General features: G+C 50.4%; 2 protein-coding genes across 2 annotated transcripts; one reads left to right on the top strand and one right to left on the bottom strand.

Moving 5' to 3' along the window:
- Positions 1-252: 252 nt before the first annotated feature.
- fbxo31 (F-box protein 31) lies at positions 253-6769 on the bottom strand. The gene is made up of 11 exons (XM_068739382.1): positions 6589-6769; positions 6333-6477; positions 5051-5122; positions 4762-4838; positions 4516-4683; positions 4351-4425; positions 4084-4193; positions 3842-3995; positions 2566-2788; positions 2124-2241; positions 253-1907 (listed from the first exon to the last, which is right to left on the bottom strand). The coding sequence occupies exons 1-11, from the start codon at positions 6754-6756 to the stop codon at positions 1685-1687; spliced, it is 1533 nt and encodes a 510-aa protein (XP_068595483.1). The 5' UTR covers positions 6757-6769; the 3' UTR covers positions 253-1684.
- A 1014-nt stretch (positions 6770-7783) lies between these two features.
- On the top strand, positions 7784-15206 carry fanci (FA complementation group I). The gene is made up of 36 exons (XM_068739063.1): positions 7784-7879; positions 7995-8067; positions 8138-8268; positions 8491-8644; positions 8719-8776; positions 8907-8948; positions 9042-9165; positions 9256-9341; positions 9416-9545; positions 9631-9708; positions 9802-9938; positions 10078-10258; positions 10339-10426; positions 10569-10699; positions 10775-10845; positions 10964-11078; positions 11163-11285; positions 11447-11515; positions 11583-11684; positions 11756-11944; positions 12081-12202; positions 12281-12442; positions 12521-12700; positions 12786-12952; positions 13030-13097; positions 13204-13320; positions 13479-13530; positions 13601-13728; positions 13877-13942; positions 14012-14108; positions 14177-14361; positions 14442-14558; positions 14629-14703; positions 14775-14870; positions 14945-15046; positions 15144-15206. The coding sequence occupies exons 1-36, from the start codon at positions 7787-7789 to the stop codon at positions 15204-15206; spliced, it is 3972 nt and encodes a 1323-aa protein (XP_068595164.1). The 5' UTR covers positions 7784-7786.
- Positions 15207-15237: the final 31 nt, after the last annotated feature.

The raw sequence follows: 15237 nt of genomic DNA, 5'->3' as shown, positions 1-15237 counted from the left end.
AACAACCAAAAATATCCAGGGTAGAAATTGTATTCTCCTTTCTGTAATCATCCATCATTCCTGCAGCAGAATACGTTTTGGAGCTGAGCATGAATAGTGCTAAACAACATAAAAGTGAGTCTGCTGCTCAGAAACTAACATTTTAGAATATACATAACTGATTTTAATTATTTTAGTTAAGAGTTAAAATAGTAAACATGTGCAAACCACTGAAAATAAGACTAGACAAAAAGGTTCAATTCATATTTTAGTTTTTATTATTACTGAGAATGCTTAAGCTGAAAAGCTCCCTGAAGTCCGTTCTGAGCAGTTCAATAGGTCACAAAATTAGGTGTATGGCATTTTAAAATAGTACCAAGCAGCATTGTTCAAGGTCAATCATTCGATCATCGCTGGGTAGAGAGATGTCTTAAATCTTCTATAAAGTTCAGAGGAAATTAATACAATGCGATAAAAATTAAGTTGATGTTTTAGCTGACACTTTTTGTTTTTTGCAAATTTGAGTAAAGCTGCAATTAATAGAATAATGCCGGCCTGTGGATTAAACTGATCCACTATTCTGCCCAGAAAAGTGCACTTGAGTAAGAAAGCTACGGGGCAGCTCCAGCAGGCCCCACGAAGACATCCAGACAGCGACTTCGTGCTTTGAGATGCACTTTGAGCCGTAAAGAGTCTAGAATGATCAACAAGTCTGGTCTCAAGGTCAAATTGAAAACGAGGGCGGAAAGCTTTGCAGGATCGAAGCCAAGCAAATGTTACCTTCTAAACAAACAACCAATGCAATACATTTCAAAGGTTATAGACACTGCCGTCAATAAATTATGTAAGCACAAAACCGGTATCATTTCATATAAATCCACTTTATGCATGGTTATATTATTCTATTGGATTACAGCAAGTACATTTTTCCAATTTATGTATTATCTCAGGTATTCTGACAATAAATGTAGGATTAATGTGGAACAATGAGCCAAAGCCTTTTGTTGACAGAAATATTTTCGTTAAAGAACAAAATTCTGTCGAGCAAATTTCTGTCAGTGTTTGACAGAGCAGAAAATGCTCTTATCAATCATTTAAAAATTGCCTATTTGTAAAAATCAGGATTTCAAATAGAATGAGTTTAACTTCATACATTTTTGTAACACACATGAATACCTTTATGCTGGCAAAGAGGAAACACCCGAGATGCTTTGTTGTTGTTGTTGTTAGTCATGTTTCTAAAACGTAAAAACAGAGGCATGTTCAGGTAATGATTCCGAATGCGACGTCAGATCAGACAGAAATGAAACGCAGCATGCAGTTTAGTGCGTAGGGGGCGCGCACACACACACACACACACACACACACAACGCATTGGAAACCTTTATCTTCCTCAAGCACTACCAAGTACAGACATGTTTTTAGAATTATAGGCACATAAAGTTTGATCCATAAGAAGTGGTTTGAAATGACATAAATAAATACATAAATAAAAATATTAACGTGAACTGTTATCATGCTGCAGGGGAGGATTATGTTCTCACGGAGTCGAGGGCCTTTCAAAGTGCTTAGGGTCATCGAACTAGCTTAATTACATGGTTTAATCAAATACAGTGAGTAAAGATCAGAAGATACTGTAATAGCAACAATGTCAGCAGAGCACAGAGGTGACGATAAAATGCTTTCCGATTAGAGATGTGTTGCATCAGGACGTCCAGGACTGCATGTTGCACAGCATGGCCTCAAACTGCTCCATGTTCGGGGCGTGAGCGTGGGCCAGGTGGTCCGTCAGGCGACTGTACAAACTGAAAGACTTCAGCTCCAGCCAGATGAAGCCAAAATGATCCTGATCAAACAGCACAAAGAGCCCCGGGGTGCGCTCTGGACTTGTAAATCCGTGCCCAGCAATTAGGCCCGTCCCATAGAAGCTGAAAGGGAGAAACGGCAGCTCATCAGTCATAAAAGGTTTGGTGATGATCCTGAAGCACAAAGCATGAAATCTACCGACGTTCAGCCGACTCACGACTCACGAGAGCTTGATTTGAGTTTAACTGTGACCTTTCAATAAGATGGCAACGCAGTAATAATAACAGTGTTGTTACTAGAGCAAAGTCAGCAACAGTGAAATTCTAAGGAACTCATACCATCTCCTGCAGGTACGGGGGTACATATCATTACGAGCCGTGACCCCCACGGGCAGGACGAAGGGCTGGGCTTCAGGATGATCGGTGGCGGCTATGCCGGGGCCAGGCTGACGGCTATCTGAACACGCTTCGGGCTCCATCTCAACACATTCTGCTTCCCCGGCAGCACCAGACGCTCCGGCCGCTGCACCAGACGCTCCGGCCGCTGCACCAGACGCTCCGGCCGCTGCACCAGACGCTCCGGCCGCTGCACCAGACGCTCCGGCCGCCGCACCAGACGCTCCCGCCGCTGCACCAGACGCTCCCGCCGCTGCACCAGACGCTCCGGCCGCCGGACCGGACGCTCCGGCCGCTGCACCAGACGCTCCGGCCGCTGCACCAGACGCTCCGGCCGCTGCACCAGACGCTCCGGCCGCCGGACCAGACGCTCCGGCCGCCGCACCAGACGCTCCGGCCGCCGGACCAGACGCTCCGGCCGCTGCACCGGACGCTCCGGCCGCTGCACCGCTGGCTTGCGTCGCTTCTCTCCGTGCTTCCTCCTGCACCTCCAGCACAAGCCGGGACAGCTCCTCTATGTTGCGCTGTTGCTCCAAATCTGGGAGCACAACTGGCCGGCTCAGGTCAACATCCAAGGTCAGCTGCCCCGCAGGAACATTGGGGTCTCCCTGGAGGAAGGAGGAAGAATCCAGATCTGTGTCATTAGTAGCAGACGAACGTGGAGGGTTGATGAATGACACGTTTGGTTTCGAGGTGTTAAAATGTCTAAGCTGTCACTATTAAAGCCTGACGAATGGTTACAGTACAAGGAAGACCAGTAGGCCACACCTGAGGGACTCAGCATAAGCTAAGTTCACAAGCCAACATTCCCTTGAATGCCTCGGATTTTATTTTAAATGATTTTGAAATATAAAGCCTTATGGCAGAAAGTCTCAGACTGCGTGATAAAGAAATATCTTCTGCTTGGAGTCGTAGCGTGTTTGTCAGTTACGTACGTTTATATACCGACTCTTAAATATAAACTCCTGGGTGGAGGTCATTTAAGTCTGTCTACAGAAGAACTGTAGATTTTATAGCGGATCCAAATAGGCAGCACGTATCCAGAATTTTCTTTGTGACATTTTCACCATTTCCATCAATAGTGCAAAACAGATTTAGATGAAACTGAGAGATTAGAAAATGAAGCGGCACATTCAGGATTTGATATATTGATCTATTTCACTGTCTCATCATCAAAAGAATAGGTTTGAGAGTGTTTCCTTGAAGCCGCTGGACGATTGGGACGCGTGTCAAAGCGAAAACACGCTTTCCTCTCTATAAATGTTTTGTGTGATGCAATACACACGGCTTATGGCCTGACCGTTATGATATGAAGAGCTTTATTACGATAATAAATGGAATTTGGATTTAGGTTTACGCCCCGTGATGAGCTGGCGTCTGTTCCCGAGCGTCCCCTGCCTTTGGTCCATAGTCAGCTGGGATAGGCGACCTGTGACCTCCCCGCAAGGCAGATAAACGGATCACAATCATCTCGTCTACAGGAAAATGAATGGTTGGATGGAAGCATTTAGGTTTGCTTTAAAATAAGTAACTGCTGTGCTTTGATGGAAGTTTAAGCTCTACTGAGTGCCATTCTATTTTATACGGGGCCAACATGCGTACGATTTATTTCTGTTTGTTCAAATCACTTATAAGTCAAGCACTGTCATTCCCCAATTTACGGTAATCTTGGTAGCTCTTGCAGAAGTCTGACGGAAACTGAGCATGACAATCTCCAAGCCGTGGCTGCCGTAGGTTCCTTTGAAGAGGCCGGGGCGCAGCAGGTCAGAGGGCATCGCAGGAGGAAGGTAGATTCTCCGGTACGTCAAGCAGTTACTGTGAGAAGAGAGCCGATAACGGACGGGTTATCCACTGATCCCTCAGGATGACGTCACAGCGTGATGAAAGGATGAAAGGCCCTTACTCATATTGGCTGGTATAAATGAACTTCATCAGGATGAGCTCCTGCATGTGCTCGTGGAAGATTTCTTCAAGTGTCCTGCCCCATTCTTCCTCCAGCCATGTCCTGAACTCCTACACACACACACACACACACACACACACACGTAAATGATATAACAGTAAAATAGCAGACGTTGACATTTTACATGACTAAAGCACTTAGGATTCAAAAACAAACTAAATGAGTCACCTGTAATCAGGCTGCAGGTTAGGGTTAGGGTTAACTGACCTCCTGCCTGCCCCCTGGCATGCGGTGATGATCAGTCTGGTTACACTTTGTAGAAAATTCGTCCTTCTTCCCGGTCTAAAAATGACAACGTGACACATTTATTAGCTTCTGGTCTAAAATTCAAATCTTCTTAGGCGTGCAGAGCATATCTGTGCTCTCCTGTACCTGTATGTCTCCTGTGTGGGGACCCTTGTGTCCGTACATACACTCCACTGTGGCCTTTTTGCTCTCCCACACGTGGATTCGGAAGAGTGGCCGTCGTCTCATGGGGTCCTCCACGCGAGGGTCATGGGGTGGCAGATACATCCATCCAATGACGAAAAGCCCGTCCACCTGAAGGGAGGACTTTAATGGTGCGTATAATGGGACAAACATGCGACGTGTTATTCATTATTCAGAACCAGGGCTTACCACAACGTTCAGCAATCCACCATAAGGCCCAATGTCAGGCTGCCACAGGCCCAGGATGTGTCTGTACGGGTGAAGCACTGCAACACACGAGCACAACACGACAACAGATGTGACATCCGATGTACTCTGAGCGACACCGTGCAAAAAAGAAAGAAACCGGTTGATCTGTTATCAGGCGAAGGAGGGCGTGGCTGACGTTGGACCCGTTAATCAATCACACCGACGGCACCGCTCCAGAACTAAACGTTTGAATCAGAGGCTCAATGAAGGGGTGAATTCATCCACTCACGCTTAACGTAGAGGTCGTAGCTGGACATCCCGCCCACTTCCATCTTCCTCAGGTCATCCATCACTCCGAACTCTGCAGAGAGAACGCTTGCATTGATAAATGTCTCTTATCCGTGTGCTGGGAGCGTTGCTGCTGTTCGTCCACTCCTCACTCCTCACTCCTCACTCCTCACTCCTCACTCCTCACTCCTCACTCCTCAGCGGCTGCGTGAACGAGGAGGTCGTAATCCCAAACAATCCAGATGTGAAACACCTGCCAGGCAGATACTTTATCACGGAGATTAAATTCATGCAGTTGTATTATTCTAATCCATTCACTGGAGAAGATCAAGATCACCTCCACCGGCCGGACTATTCACCTCCACCGGCCGGACTATTCACCTCCACCGGTCGGACTATTTACCTCCACCGGTCGGACCATTCACCTCCACCGGTCGGACTATTTCCCTCCACCGGTCGGACTATCCCCCTCCACCGGTCGGACTATCCCCCTCCACCGGTCGGACTATTCACCTCCACCGGTCGGACTATTTACCTCCACCGGTCGGACCATTCACCTCCACCGGTCGGACCATTCCCCTCCACCGGTCGGACCATTCCCCTCCACCGGTCAGACTATTCACCTCCACCGGTCAGACTATTCACCTCCACCGCTCGGACTATTCACCTCCACCGGTCGGACTATTCACCTCCACCGGTCGGACTATTCCCCTCCACCGGTCGGACTATTCCCCTCCACCGGTCGGACTATTCCCCTCCACCGGTCGGACTATTCACCTCCACCGGTCGGACTATTCCCCTCCACCGGTCGGACTATTCCCCTCCACCGGTCGGACTATTCCCCTCCACCGGTCAGACTATTCACCTCCACCGGTCAGACTATTCACCTCCACCGGTCGGACTATTCCCCTCCACCGGTCGGACTATTCCTCTCCACCGGTCAGACTATTCCCTTCCACCGGTCGGACTATTCACCTCCACCGGTCAGACTATTCACCTCCACCGGTCAGACTATTCACCTCCACCGGTCGGACTATTCACCTCCACCGGCCGGACTATTCACCTCCACCGGTCGGACTATTCACCTCCACCGGTCGGACTATTTCCCTCCACCGGTCGGACTATTCACCTCCACCGGTCGGACTATTCACCTCCACCGGTCGGACTATTCACCTCCACCGGTCGGACTATTTCCCTCCACCGGTCGGACTATTCCCCTCCACCGGTCGGACTATTCCCCTCCACCGGTCGGACTATTCACCTCCACCGGTCGGACTATTTACCTTCCACGCACCGCCTCCTCCATATCGTCTCAGTGTTGATGATTTGCCGGAATCTCTTGCAGACGAGGGCGACGTCCGGTAACGCTGTTCCGGGAAGCATGGACAATATTTCCACCAAGAGCTCCGGCGGTAAATCCGCCAATGACTGCGGGTGTGGAGTCCCCGTGCGTGTGCGTGTGCGTGTGCGTGTGCGCTCCAGACAGCCGCTCCCGCTGGCACGACATTCACCAGAGTCACTCGGCCCCGCAGAGGCAACGCCGCTTTCCGGGCCTCCGCCGCCGTAGCTCTTCCTCCGGCCCTCGATCCGCTCCTCTTCTTCCTCGTCCATGTCCGAGTCGCTGCTCTGATCCGGTTGGTTCGGCCGCTGTCGCCTCCTGCACCTCCGCGACTGCCCCCCCCCGCAGAGCCTGGCGCAAACAGCCATCCGGAGTCACCAAACGCGCAACATTACGACGTGTCTGTCAGCCGCAGTGTGGCTGGCGTCCTTGCGTGGTTGAAACAGAAACATCCCCTCTGACGTCACATCGATGACGTAAGCGCGTAGTGTATGTGCCTCCTGCTTTAAATTCAAAACAAGATTTTACAAACCCAGTTGCAGAACATTGGGAACGATATATATAAAATATAAAATGTCTTCAAAAACAGAAGGCAATAATTAAAAACAATTATAACCTAAAAGAAACTGAACACAATAAAAAGACAATATAATCGATATTTGACCCTTTTTTTTTGCCTGATTTCAGCACGCACATTGATCGTGTCGGTGCTGACAGATAAAACAATGAGACACAGGAATGTTTTAACAGGCTTCTTTATCAGGTCCGTACAACAATGCGCATGCGCGCGGACAGAGCATGTGATTGGCAGAACACAGAACACAGAACATCACAGTATTACGTCAGGTCCTGTAACACTCATGCATTTCCCTCACTTCGGAACTGACAAAGATGAACTTAAAATATTATCGATAATATTAGCATATAAACGAGCTAAAAAACACAATTACCACTCCGTTAAAGGCCGAAACGAGTAAGTTATGTACTGTACTAGCATTGTGAACGCTGAGCTAACGTCAGCGTCACTTTAAATTAAGCCCCGCCCCTTAAACAACGTTGCCAGGTCTGAAGAAAACAAGAATTAATATTCTACTAAATATTAACACCAAAACATGATGTAGTAATTTATTATATGATAGTTTCATAGTGTAATAATTATTTAAAGTAATTAAGAATTATTATGTGGAACTATGATAACGCTGATTCCTTTTTTCTAATATATTATTCTATAATGTAAGAGGGGGATATTCTGAGTCAAACATGGCAACCACATAGCGACCCAGGATGCGAGTCCAGGCGGGAATTTCGTCACATATTATGAAGGCGTCGACAAAGATAGCGAAGCGGCAGACGTTGATTTATTTCTAACAGACACTTCTTCCTGTTTGTATATTGATCATGAGGAATGCGATTGATAAAATCGTCTCGCTGTCAGACGAAGACCGCGCGGACGAGCTTCAGAAGTACCTGTCTTCCCTCACGGATGACCAGGTAACGTTACTTTTGTTAATTTAGACCCTCAATATTTTTGAACATTACTTTTTTTTTTTAATAGCGCTGTCTTGAAAAAGAAAACAAACGTCACTGCATCCGATCTGCTCCGTAGATAATGGCGGTGATTACCGACGGAGCTCTAAAGGGTCAGAACGTCGGGGCGATGATGAAGGGCCTTCTAAAAGGTAAGTCCTCAATGTCGGCTTTAGATCCTTAGATCCGTCCTGTGCAGCCAGACTGTCCTCCCCGCTGCAGGTTCTCCCGCCGGTTCCGCTGACGGCTCGACCCGCAGGCTGCTCCTCTACCAGCACTGCGTTCCTCTGTGTGAGTCCGGGGATCTCCAGACGGAGGTGGCCGCTGACGTCATCGGGCTGCTGATGCTGGAGGTCAATAACGAGAGATTCATGTTAATGATGATTATTAGTTATTACTTTGTGAGCAGGGCTATTCAAAAACGACAGATTTCCATGGCAACAGTCAACGGTGATGGTTATAGGGGGTTCGTATGGCGGTTATTCTGCCGTCTTTGGATGAAATGACTTTAAATCTTTGGCGTTTCTCTGCACGCTGTGGCCTCTATCGTTCTGGACCTTCGTCGTCGTGCACAGACTCACACGCTCTCCGGACCTTCTCTTGCACAACTGGCTTCGCTATTTGTTGAGGCCATTAAGGCTGGGAAAATGGGCAGTGGGAAGTCCTTGGAGCTGTTTCCCACTGTGCTCACGGCCCTTTCCGCCTGTGAAGCCTTGTCCTACGGCAAAGGTAAGAACGGCTACTCTCTTCTGTTGAAGTATCTGCAGCTTTTACAAGGTGGCTAATTCGTGTCGTACCTGTAGGTGAACTCACTGGTGAGGAATACAAGAGGCAGATGATCAACAGCCTCTGTTCGAGCAGGTAAGGATGTGTCTCCAAATATCATAAATATATCATGTCCACTCTCCTCCCTGAGAGGAGATGTTTAAGCCAAAATAATAGATCGTTAATAAATATTCAGAGGAGGTAACTGCCTGTTTGTTCCATGCAGATGGGACCCACGATGCGTTATCTACCTGGCAACCATGTTCAGGTGACGCCCTTCACTATTTGGCCACCTTGTCACTTCCCTCGTCTTGATGGATGATCTTCTGTCGTTACTTTTGTGACTCCGCCTCTTTTTCAGGGACGTGCCATTGTCATTGGAGGAGCTGCGGTTTTTAGTGGAGAAAATATTCCGGATGTTCCCCAAACTAAATCTCCAGGAGATCCCACCTGTGGTTTATCAGCTTCTGCTCTTATCTGCAAAGGTGTGCACGGTGGAACACGCAGGTCAGGTCGTCCTCCTGCGCGTCGTTACCGTCGTTACCTAAATGTCTGCCCTGCGCCGCGTCTTTCAGGGTTGTAAGAAGCAGGTCCTGGATGGGATCGTGGGTTATTTCAAAGAGCAGGACGTTCATCAGGAGGAGGAGCAGACGCACGGAGAGTGAGTCGCTCCCGCTGGACTCATTCACAGGACTCAACCTAAATCTCATGTGGCTCTGCTTCCTTCCTACGAAGCCTGGATCTGGAGGTTCAGTCCATTCCACAAGACCAGCTGAGGCACGTGGAGGGCACGGCGATCCTCCACATTGTGTTTGCTATTCGACTTGACCATGAACTGGGCAGGGAATTCCTGAAATGCTTCAAGGTCAAATATGACTCTTATGTTGTCAGATGTTATTTTATTTTTTAGATCTTTGGAACACAACGTACATTTATCTGCGTTCCTGCAGGTGTCTTCCGGGGACCTGTGTCCTTTCAGCGTTGCCCTGCTGCTGTCGGTGGCACACGTCCAGCGTTACGAGGAGCCCGTGAGACATCCGCACGCTTTTCCCTTTTCCCTTTTCCCTTTGGCGTATCTTTCCCGCTCCCTTATTGTCCTTTACTTTCCTTGCTTTGAGCAGGTGTTTGACCTTTTGAAGGCCGCAATCATCAAGAGCTTCAAGGATGAACAGCTGCAGCAGGGGTCAAAGTTCCTGCAGGACCTTCTGCCGGGCCACTGCAGTGTGGCGCTGATGATTCTGGAGACGGTCAAGAACAGGTGGGAGAACTCACCAGTTAGTCTCTTATTCCTGCGTTTCCATGGAGACCAAGTGTTTTTGACACAGTACACGGACCGAAATCCTTTTTTCCTCACACTGTTTGTACTTCCTGAAGTTTCTCCTCTTCCTCCTGTGCAGTGTGTTTGGTTGGGATCATGTGACCCAGGGGCTGGTGCAGCTCGGCTTCTTCCTCATGGATGCATTCGGACCTAAACCTGGACCTTTTGGCAAGACCACGGAGGTGTCTGCTGGCTCAGCTCGGACTCCTGCTCAGCAGGCGTGTCAGCTCGGGGGCTGGGTGCTCTTGCAGGGTTTTAAGGTATTTTGTTGCTTGAATTGCCCCGGTAGAACCGTTCTTGTGTTTTTCCCACTGAACGCTTTGTGGTTGTTTTGGGGCAGATGCATGAGTCCATCAGAGGCGAGATCCTGGAGCAGGTTTTGAATCGATTGGTCTCAAAGACGGCTTCACCTGTCAGTCATTACTTGGGTAACACAGAAGGACCCCGCGGGGTCTTTGGTTTGTTCTTCCTGCTGATGCGTCGCTCAGTTACTGCGTGAATGAGCGCAGACTCGGATGACCGGTAAATCGTAGAATGAGGCGATCCGAGTTTTTACTTGTGTGTCATCAGAGCTGTTCTCTGACATCGTGCTCTCGGCTCCCATGATCCTCCTGGAGTCGTCCTCCAAGCTGACGGAGACGTTTGACCACCTGTCATTCCTACCTTTGACCACTGTTCAGGGCTTACTAAAAGCTGTCCAGGTACCTTAGCGTGCACACACACACACACACAATGACGTAGACGTTCTTGTTGTTTAATAGTACATGTTTTCCCAGCCTCTGCTCAAGGTCAGCATGTCCTTGAAAGATGCTTTGATTCTTGTCCTTCGCAAGGCGATGTTTTCCAGGTGTGTGTTTCTTTCTTCTCATTTAGGTGACAGGTAGTAAAACCATGCTCGGGTCGTCACACCTTTCCATCCTATCGGTATTAACGTTTACATCTCTGCTACTGTGTGACTCCACTAGCCAGCTGAACGGCAGGAAGTCTGCCGTGATCGGCTTCCTGCTGCTGCTGAAGAACTTTAAAGTCCTGGGCAGCTTGGCGTCGAGCCAGTGTACCCAGACCGTCTCCTCTAGCCAGGTAAGGGCGATCCAGACGCCAAACATCTGCCGCTGTGAGGATACAGGACGCCTCACACAACTGTCTGCCTGAATCCTCGAATAGGTCCAAGCGGACGTTCATTCTCGTTACAACTCTGCGGCCAACGAAGCGTTCTGCCTGGAGATTCTCAACGGGCTGCGCCGATGCCTCAGCCAGCAAGCTGACGTGCGCCTCGTGCTCTACGAGGTCAGAACTCTGAAATCAGATGCCATTTAGCCACGTTAGCCGAGGAACAGCTGAAGCTTCGGCTTCAGATAAACTCGTACAGAAAGTTTGAAGCTTTTTTAATGTCCAGGAAGTGAAACGGTGTTTGTTTCTGAAGCGCCGTGTTCTTTTTGGTTTCACAGGGTTTTTATGACGTTCTCCGCCGGAACTCTCAACTTGCAAGCTCCATCATGCAGACCCTGTTCTCCCAGGTACGTGTGTGTCTCTGTGCATTGTGTTATTGTGTTATTGTGTCACGGTGTGCGTTTGCATCCTCAGCTGAGGCAGCACTACGAGCCTGAACAGGACCTGCTGCCCCCGGTGAAACTACAGCCGTGCATCACAGCTAAAGGAGACCAGGTGTACCTCCAGGAGCCGCTGGTACGGCACGGCTCGTTTGTTTACCGTGTGGTTGCCGAGGACCCGCTCTTAATAGTTCTGTTCCCTTTCAGGCCCATTTGGTAAGCTGTACCGTTCATTGCCTGCTGTGGCTGCAGAATATGCGACGATCAGCCAATCCCGATGGCGAGGAGGAGGAGGAGGAGGAGGAGGAGGAGGAAGGATACCAGTCTGAACTTCATACAATTCTAGAGAGCATGACAACACGCATGATCAAGAGTGAACTGGAGGATTTCGAACTGGTATGAACTCGAGAAAGGTTCAGCTCCGGTTTCAGGATCGGTCCGGAACAAATGACCATCAGTGTATTTGTATTCGGTTGTGCGTAACCAGCTCGGTGTGTGTGTGTTTGTGTGTGTGTGTGTGTGTGTTGGTCAGGACAAGTCTGCTGAGTTCTCCATGGGCTCCAGCGTTGGAGTGAAGAACAACATCTACGCTGGGCTGGTGATGGGCCTCTATGAAGCCCTCATGGAGTACAGCTTTGTCAGAGCTAACTACAGGTAGCACACAGTGTTCCTGCTAAGGATGCTAAGGATGCTAACGGGCGTAGAGTTCTTAGATGTCTCTTTGTGTGGCAGTAAAAGCCGCTTCGAGGCGCTCATGGAGCTTTTCAACCGCTACCAGAAGCTGTCCGAAATCCTGAAGGAGAAATCCGGGAAGGCCCGAGTGCCTTCGCACAAAGCGCCCCGCAGCTTGCTGTCTATGGGCTTCATATCGAGTCTGCTCACGGTGCTCTTCAGGTGACGCCCTCCTCACATGAACCTTTATCGCTGTTGCACGTGACCGATCCACAACAGAAAGTGTTTCCTTTTCCCTAGAGATAACTCTCAGAGCAGAGAGGAGGCTCTCTCAGTGCTCCGTGCAAACGGAGGCTTCGTGCGCTACGCCGTGAGCGTGGCGGTTCAGAAGATCCAGCAGCTGGAGGAAACCAGATGTACCGACGGACCAGACGGACAGAACCCAGATAGAACCTTCAGCTTCCTCTGCGACGTGACACGGTTTGAGTCCCTCAGCTGAGATCGTTCGATGCGTTTGGACTGTCGCGGTTCTGTTTTATGACTGATGACCGTTTATCACCCCCAGTGTCCTGATGTGGCGTTACACCAACATCCCCAGCGCTGTGGAGGATCCAGGGAAGAAGGATAAGCGTTCCAGCTTGTCCTTCCTGTGTCTGGAGGGTCTGCTCAGGATATTCACAACCTGCCAGCAGAACTATCCAGACAGGATGACCCAGCTTCTCTCCACCACGGGTCAGACACGACCTCCGAACTGTGAAAACAGTCGTTCTTCCGTTTCGCCGTTCATCACACGTTGTGTATATTTGCAGACCTCTCAGCAGACGACGAACCAGAGGACGGTGCAGAGACGAACTACTTTTACATCCGACAGTTTCAGGTGCAGCGAATTATGCAGCACTTCGTCCGGTTATATCCTGCAGCGCATCCGAAGAAAAGATCACATCTAATATTGTGGATCGTGACGGTTCCTTTTCTGCCACCAGAGGGCGCTGTTAGCTCAGTTGAGCGGCGCGGAGGAAGACTTTAACAGCAAGGAGGCTCAGCTGCTGGTCAGCATCTTGACTGTTCTCTCTCGCCAGCTGAAGCCTTCCTCCCAGCAGGTAGGCGAGCTCTCGGGCGAGCTCTCGGGCGAGCTCTCGGGCGAGCTCTCGGGGAGCTCTCGGGTGAGCTCTCGGGCGCGCTCTCGGCGAGCTCTCGGGGAGCTCTCAGGTGAGCTGCGGTTATCTTCTGTCGCGCTAACTCGCCTCTCCTCCTGCAGTTTGTCCAGATGATCACATGGACTGTGAAAATCTGCAAGGAGAGCAGCTTTGGTGAGTGGGTGGAACATTTGTGTCTCTATTAGGTGAGTCGGAGCTGCTCTGAGGCTCGTTTTCTCTTCAGAGGACTCGTCTTTCTCCAAGGGCCTCCTGTTGCTCCTCTTCAGCCTGCACGTCCTCTACAAAAGCCCCGCCAACCTGCTGCTAGAACTCTGCCAAGACATTCACAGCCAGCTCGGAGATATCGACCAGGTAGGAACAAACGCTCTTTGCGTTCAGATAAAATGACTGCAAGGACTCGGTCGGCTCCAATCCCAGTTATGAACGCAGGTGCTTTTTCTCGAGGCACGTTTGACAGCCGCTTGGTCTGGGCCTGACAAACCCCCTTTTGATTGAGCAGGACATGGAGGTGGAGAAACAGTCTCACTTTGCCATCGTCAACGTGAAGACTGCAGCCACAGCAGCAGTGAGTCGTTCTTACCGAAGCTCACTCTGTGTTCTGCAAACACCGCCTCTGACTCCGGTACCGTCCCAGGTCCTGGTCCTGTCCCAGGTGGACAAAGTGCTCGATGAAGTCGACTGGCTGATTTCAACAAGGAAGAGCCGTTTGGCTTCGAACGGATCGGTCTCTGGTGAGAAATCGAACGCTGGCAGTTTGGCGTGCGCTGAGGGGGGAGGTGATGGAAGCTGCGTGTCGTAGGTGACGTCACCCAGACCGCAGGCCAGCAGGACCCCGTAGAGAAAGCGGTGGCGCTGCAGGCTGGGACTCTTCTGACTGCGTTGAATGAGCTGGTCCAGACGGCCCTGCAGCCCGGAAGCTGCACCGTCACCCTGCTGAGAGAGCTGAGCCGCACCTACAACATCCTCACCACCCTGGTGAAATACGTACGTGCGCGTTCGCGGCCAGCGCGGGCTGCGCCGCGCCTCAAACTTCACGGCAGTTTCCTTCCTCTCGGGTGTTTCAGTACGTCCAGGTGTGTTCGGGCCAGCGGGGGGCGCTGCCTGCACGCTTTGAGAAGCTGGTGAAACTATCTGGCTCCCACCTGACCCCACAGTGCTACTCCTTCATCACGTACGCTCAGGTACAGCTCAGGGGCTGTAAATGCCTCTGTCAGGAGGGGGGGGGGTGTAACGGTGCGTCCCGTCTGTTAGAGTGGAGAACCCGGCGGCGGGGGTGCAGACGACAAGAAGAAAAAGAAGACGCAGGACGTGAACGCTGCTGCCTCTGCGAGAATAGCTCTCCTTTAATGTTTCTGGATTACGCCGAACAAACCTTAAACACGTTTCTCTCTCGCTAGGCTAAACTTCTGCGCGAGACCAAGGCCATTCCAAACCTGATCTTCAGCATCGAGCAGTATGAGAAATACCTCATTGCACTCTCAAAGAAATCCAAGGTACGCGAGGGCTGGCCGGCGGCGGCGGCGGCGTGCATCCGGCCCGGCCGCTGACGGCGTTTGTGTCGGTCCAGGTGAATCTGATGCAGTACATGAAGCTGAGCACCTCCAGAGACTTCCGCATCAACGCCGCCACGCTGGAGGCAGCGCTGCAGCATCAGGACGGCGCTCGGGAGGTAGCTCCTCCCCCCCCTTGGACTTCTCCTTTCCTGAATCAAAGCGTTCTCTTCCTGTCGGCTCCTTCTCCAGTGTTTCCTCTTCCATCTCTTTCAGACCACACAGTCACAGGATGCAGAGGAGACACAGGAACCCAAACAGAAGAAGAGGAAACAGTGAGTCCAGGCTCCTCAGAGGCTCCGCCCCCCAA

Source organism: Brachionichthys hirsutus, chromosome 5, assembly GCF_040956055.1.
Source record: "Brachionichthys hirsutus isolate HB-005 chromosome 5, CSIRO-AGI_Bhir_v1, whole genome shotgun sequence".
Lineage (NCBI taxonomy): Eukaryota > Metazoa > Chordata > Actinopteri > Lophiiformes > Brachionichthyidae > Brachionichthys > Brachionichthys hirsutus.
Note: the sequence above shows the minus strand (reverse complement) of the source record. Positions and strands in the feature narration are given on the sequence as shown.

Excerpts from the sequence above, each read along its gene's own strand:
- fbxo31 (XM_068739382.1), bottom strand. The coding sequence starts at position 6,756 with ATGGCTGTTTGCGCCAGGCTCTGCGGGGGGGGGCAGTCGCGGAGGTGC. Across the intron at positions 4,194-4,350 it reads TGCCAGGGGGCAGGCAGGAG|GAGTTCAGGACATGGCTGGA; the intron begins GTCAGTTAACCC and ends GTGTGTGTGTAG. Across the intron at positions 2,789-3,841 it reads CAAGAGCTACCAAGATTACC|GGAGACCCCAATGTTCCTGC; the intron begins GTAAATTGGGGA and ends TCCTTCCTCCAG.
- fanci (XM_068739063.1), top strand. The coding sequence starts at position 7,787 with ATGAGGAATGCGATTGATAAAATCGTCTCGCTGTCAGACGAAGACCGC. Across the intron at positions 11,945-12,080 it reads AACTGGAGGATTTCGAACTG|GACAAGTCTGCTGAGTTCTC; the intron begins GTATGAACTCGA and ends TGTGTTGGTCAG. Across the intron at positions 14,559-14,628 it reads CCTTCATCACGTACGCTCAG|AGTGGAGAACCCGGCGGCGG; the intron begins GTACAGCTCAGG and ends CCCGTCTGTTAG.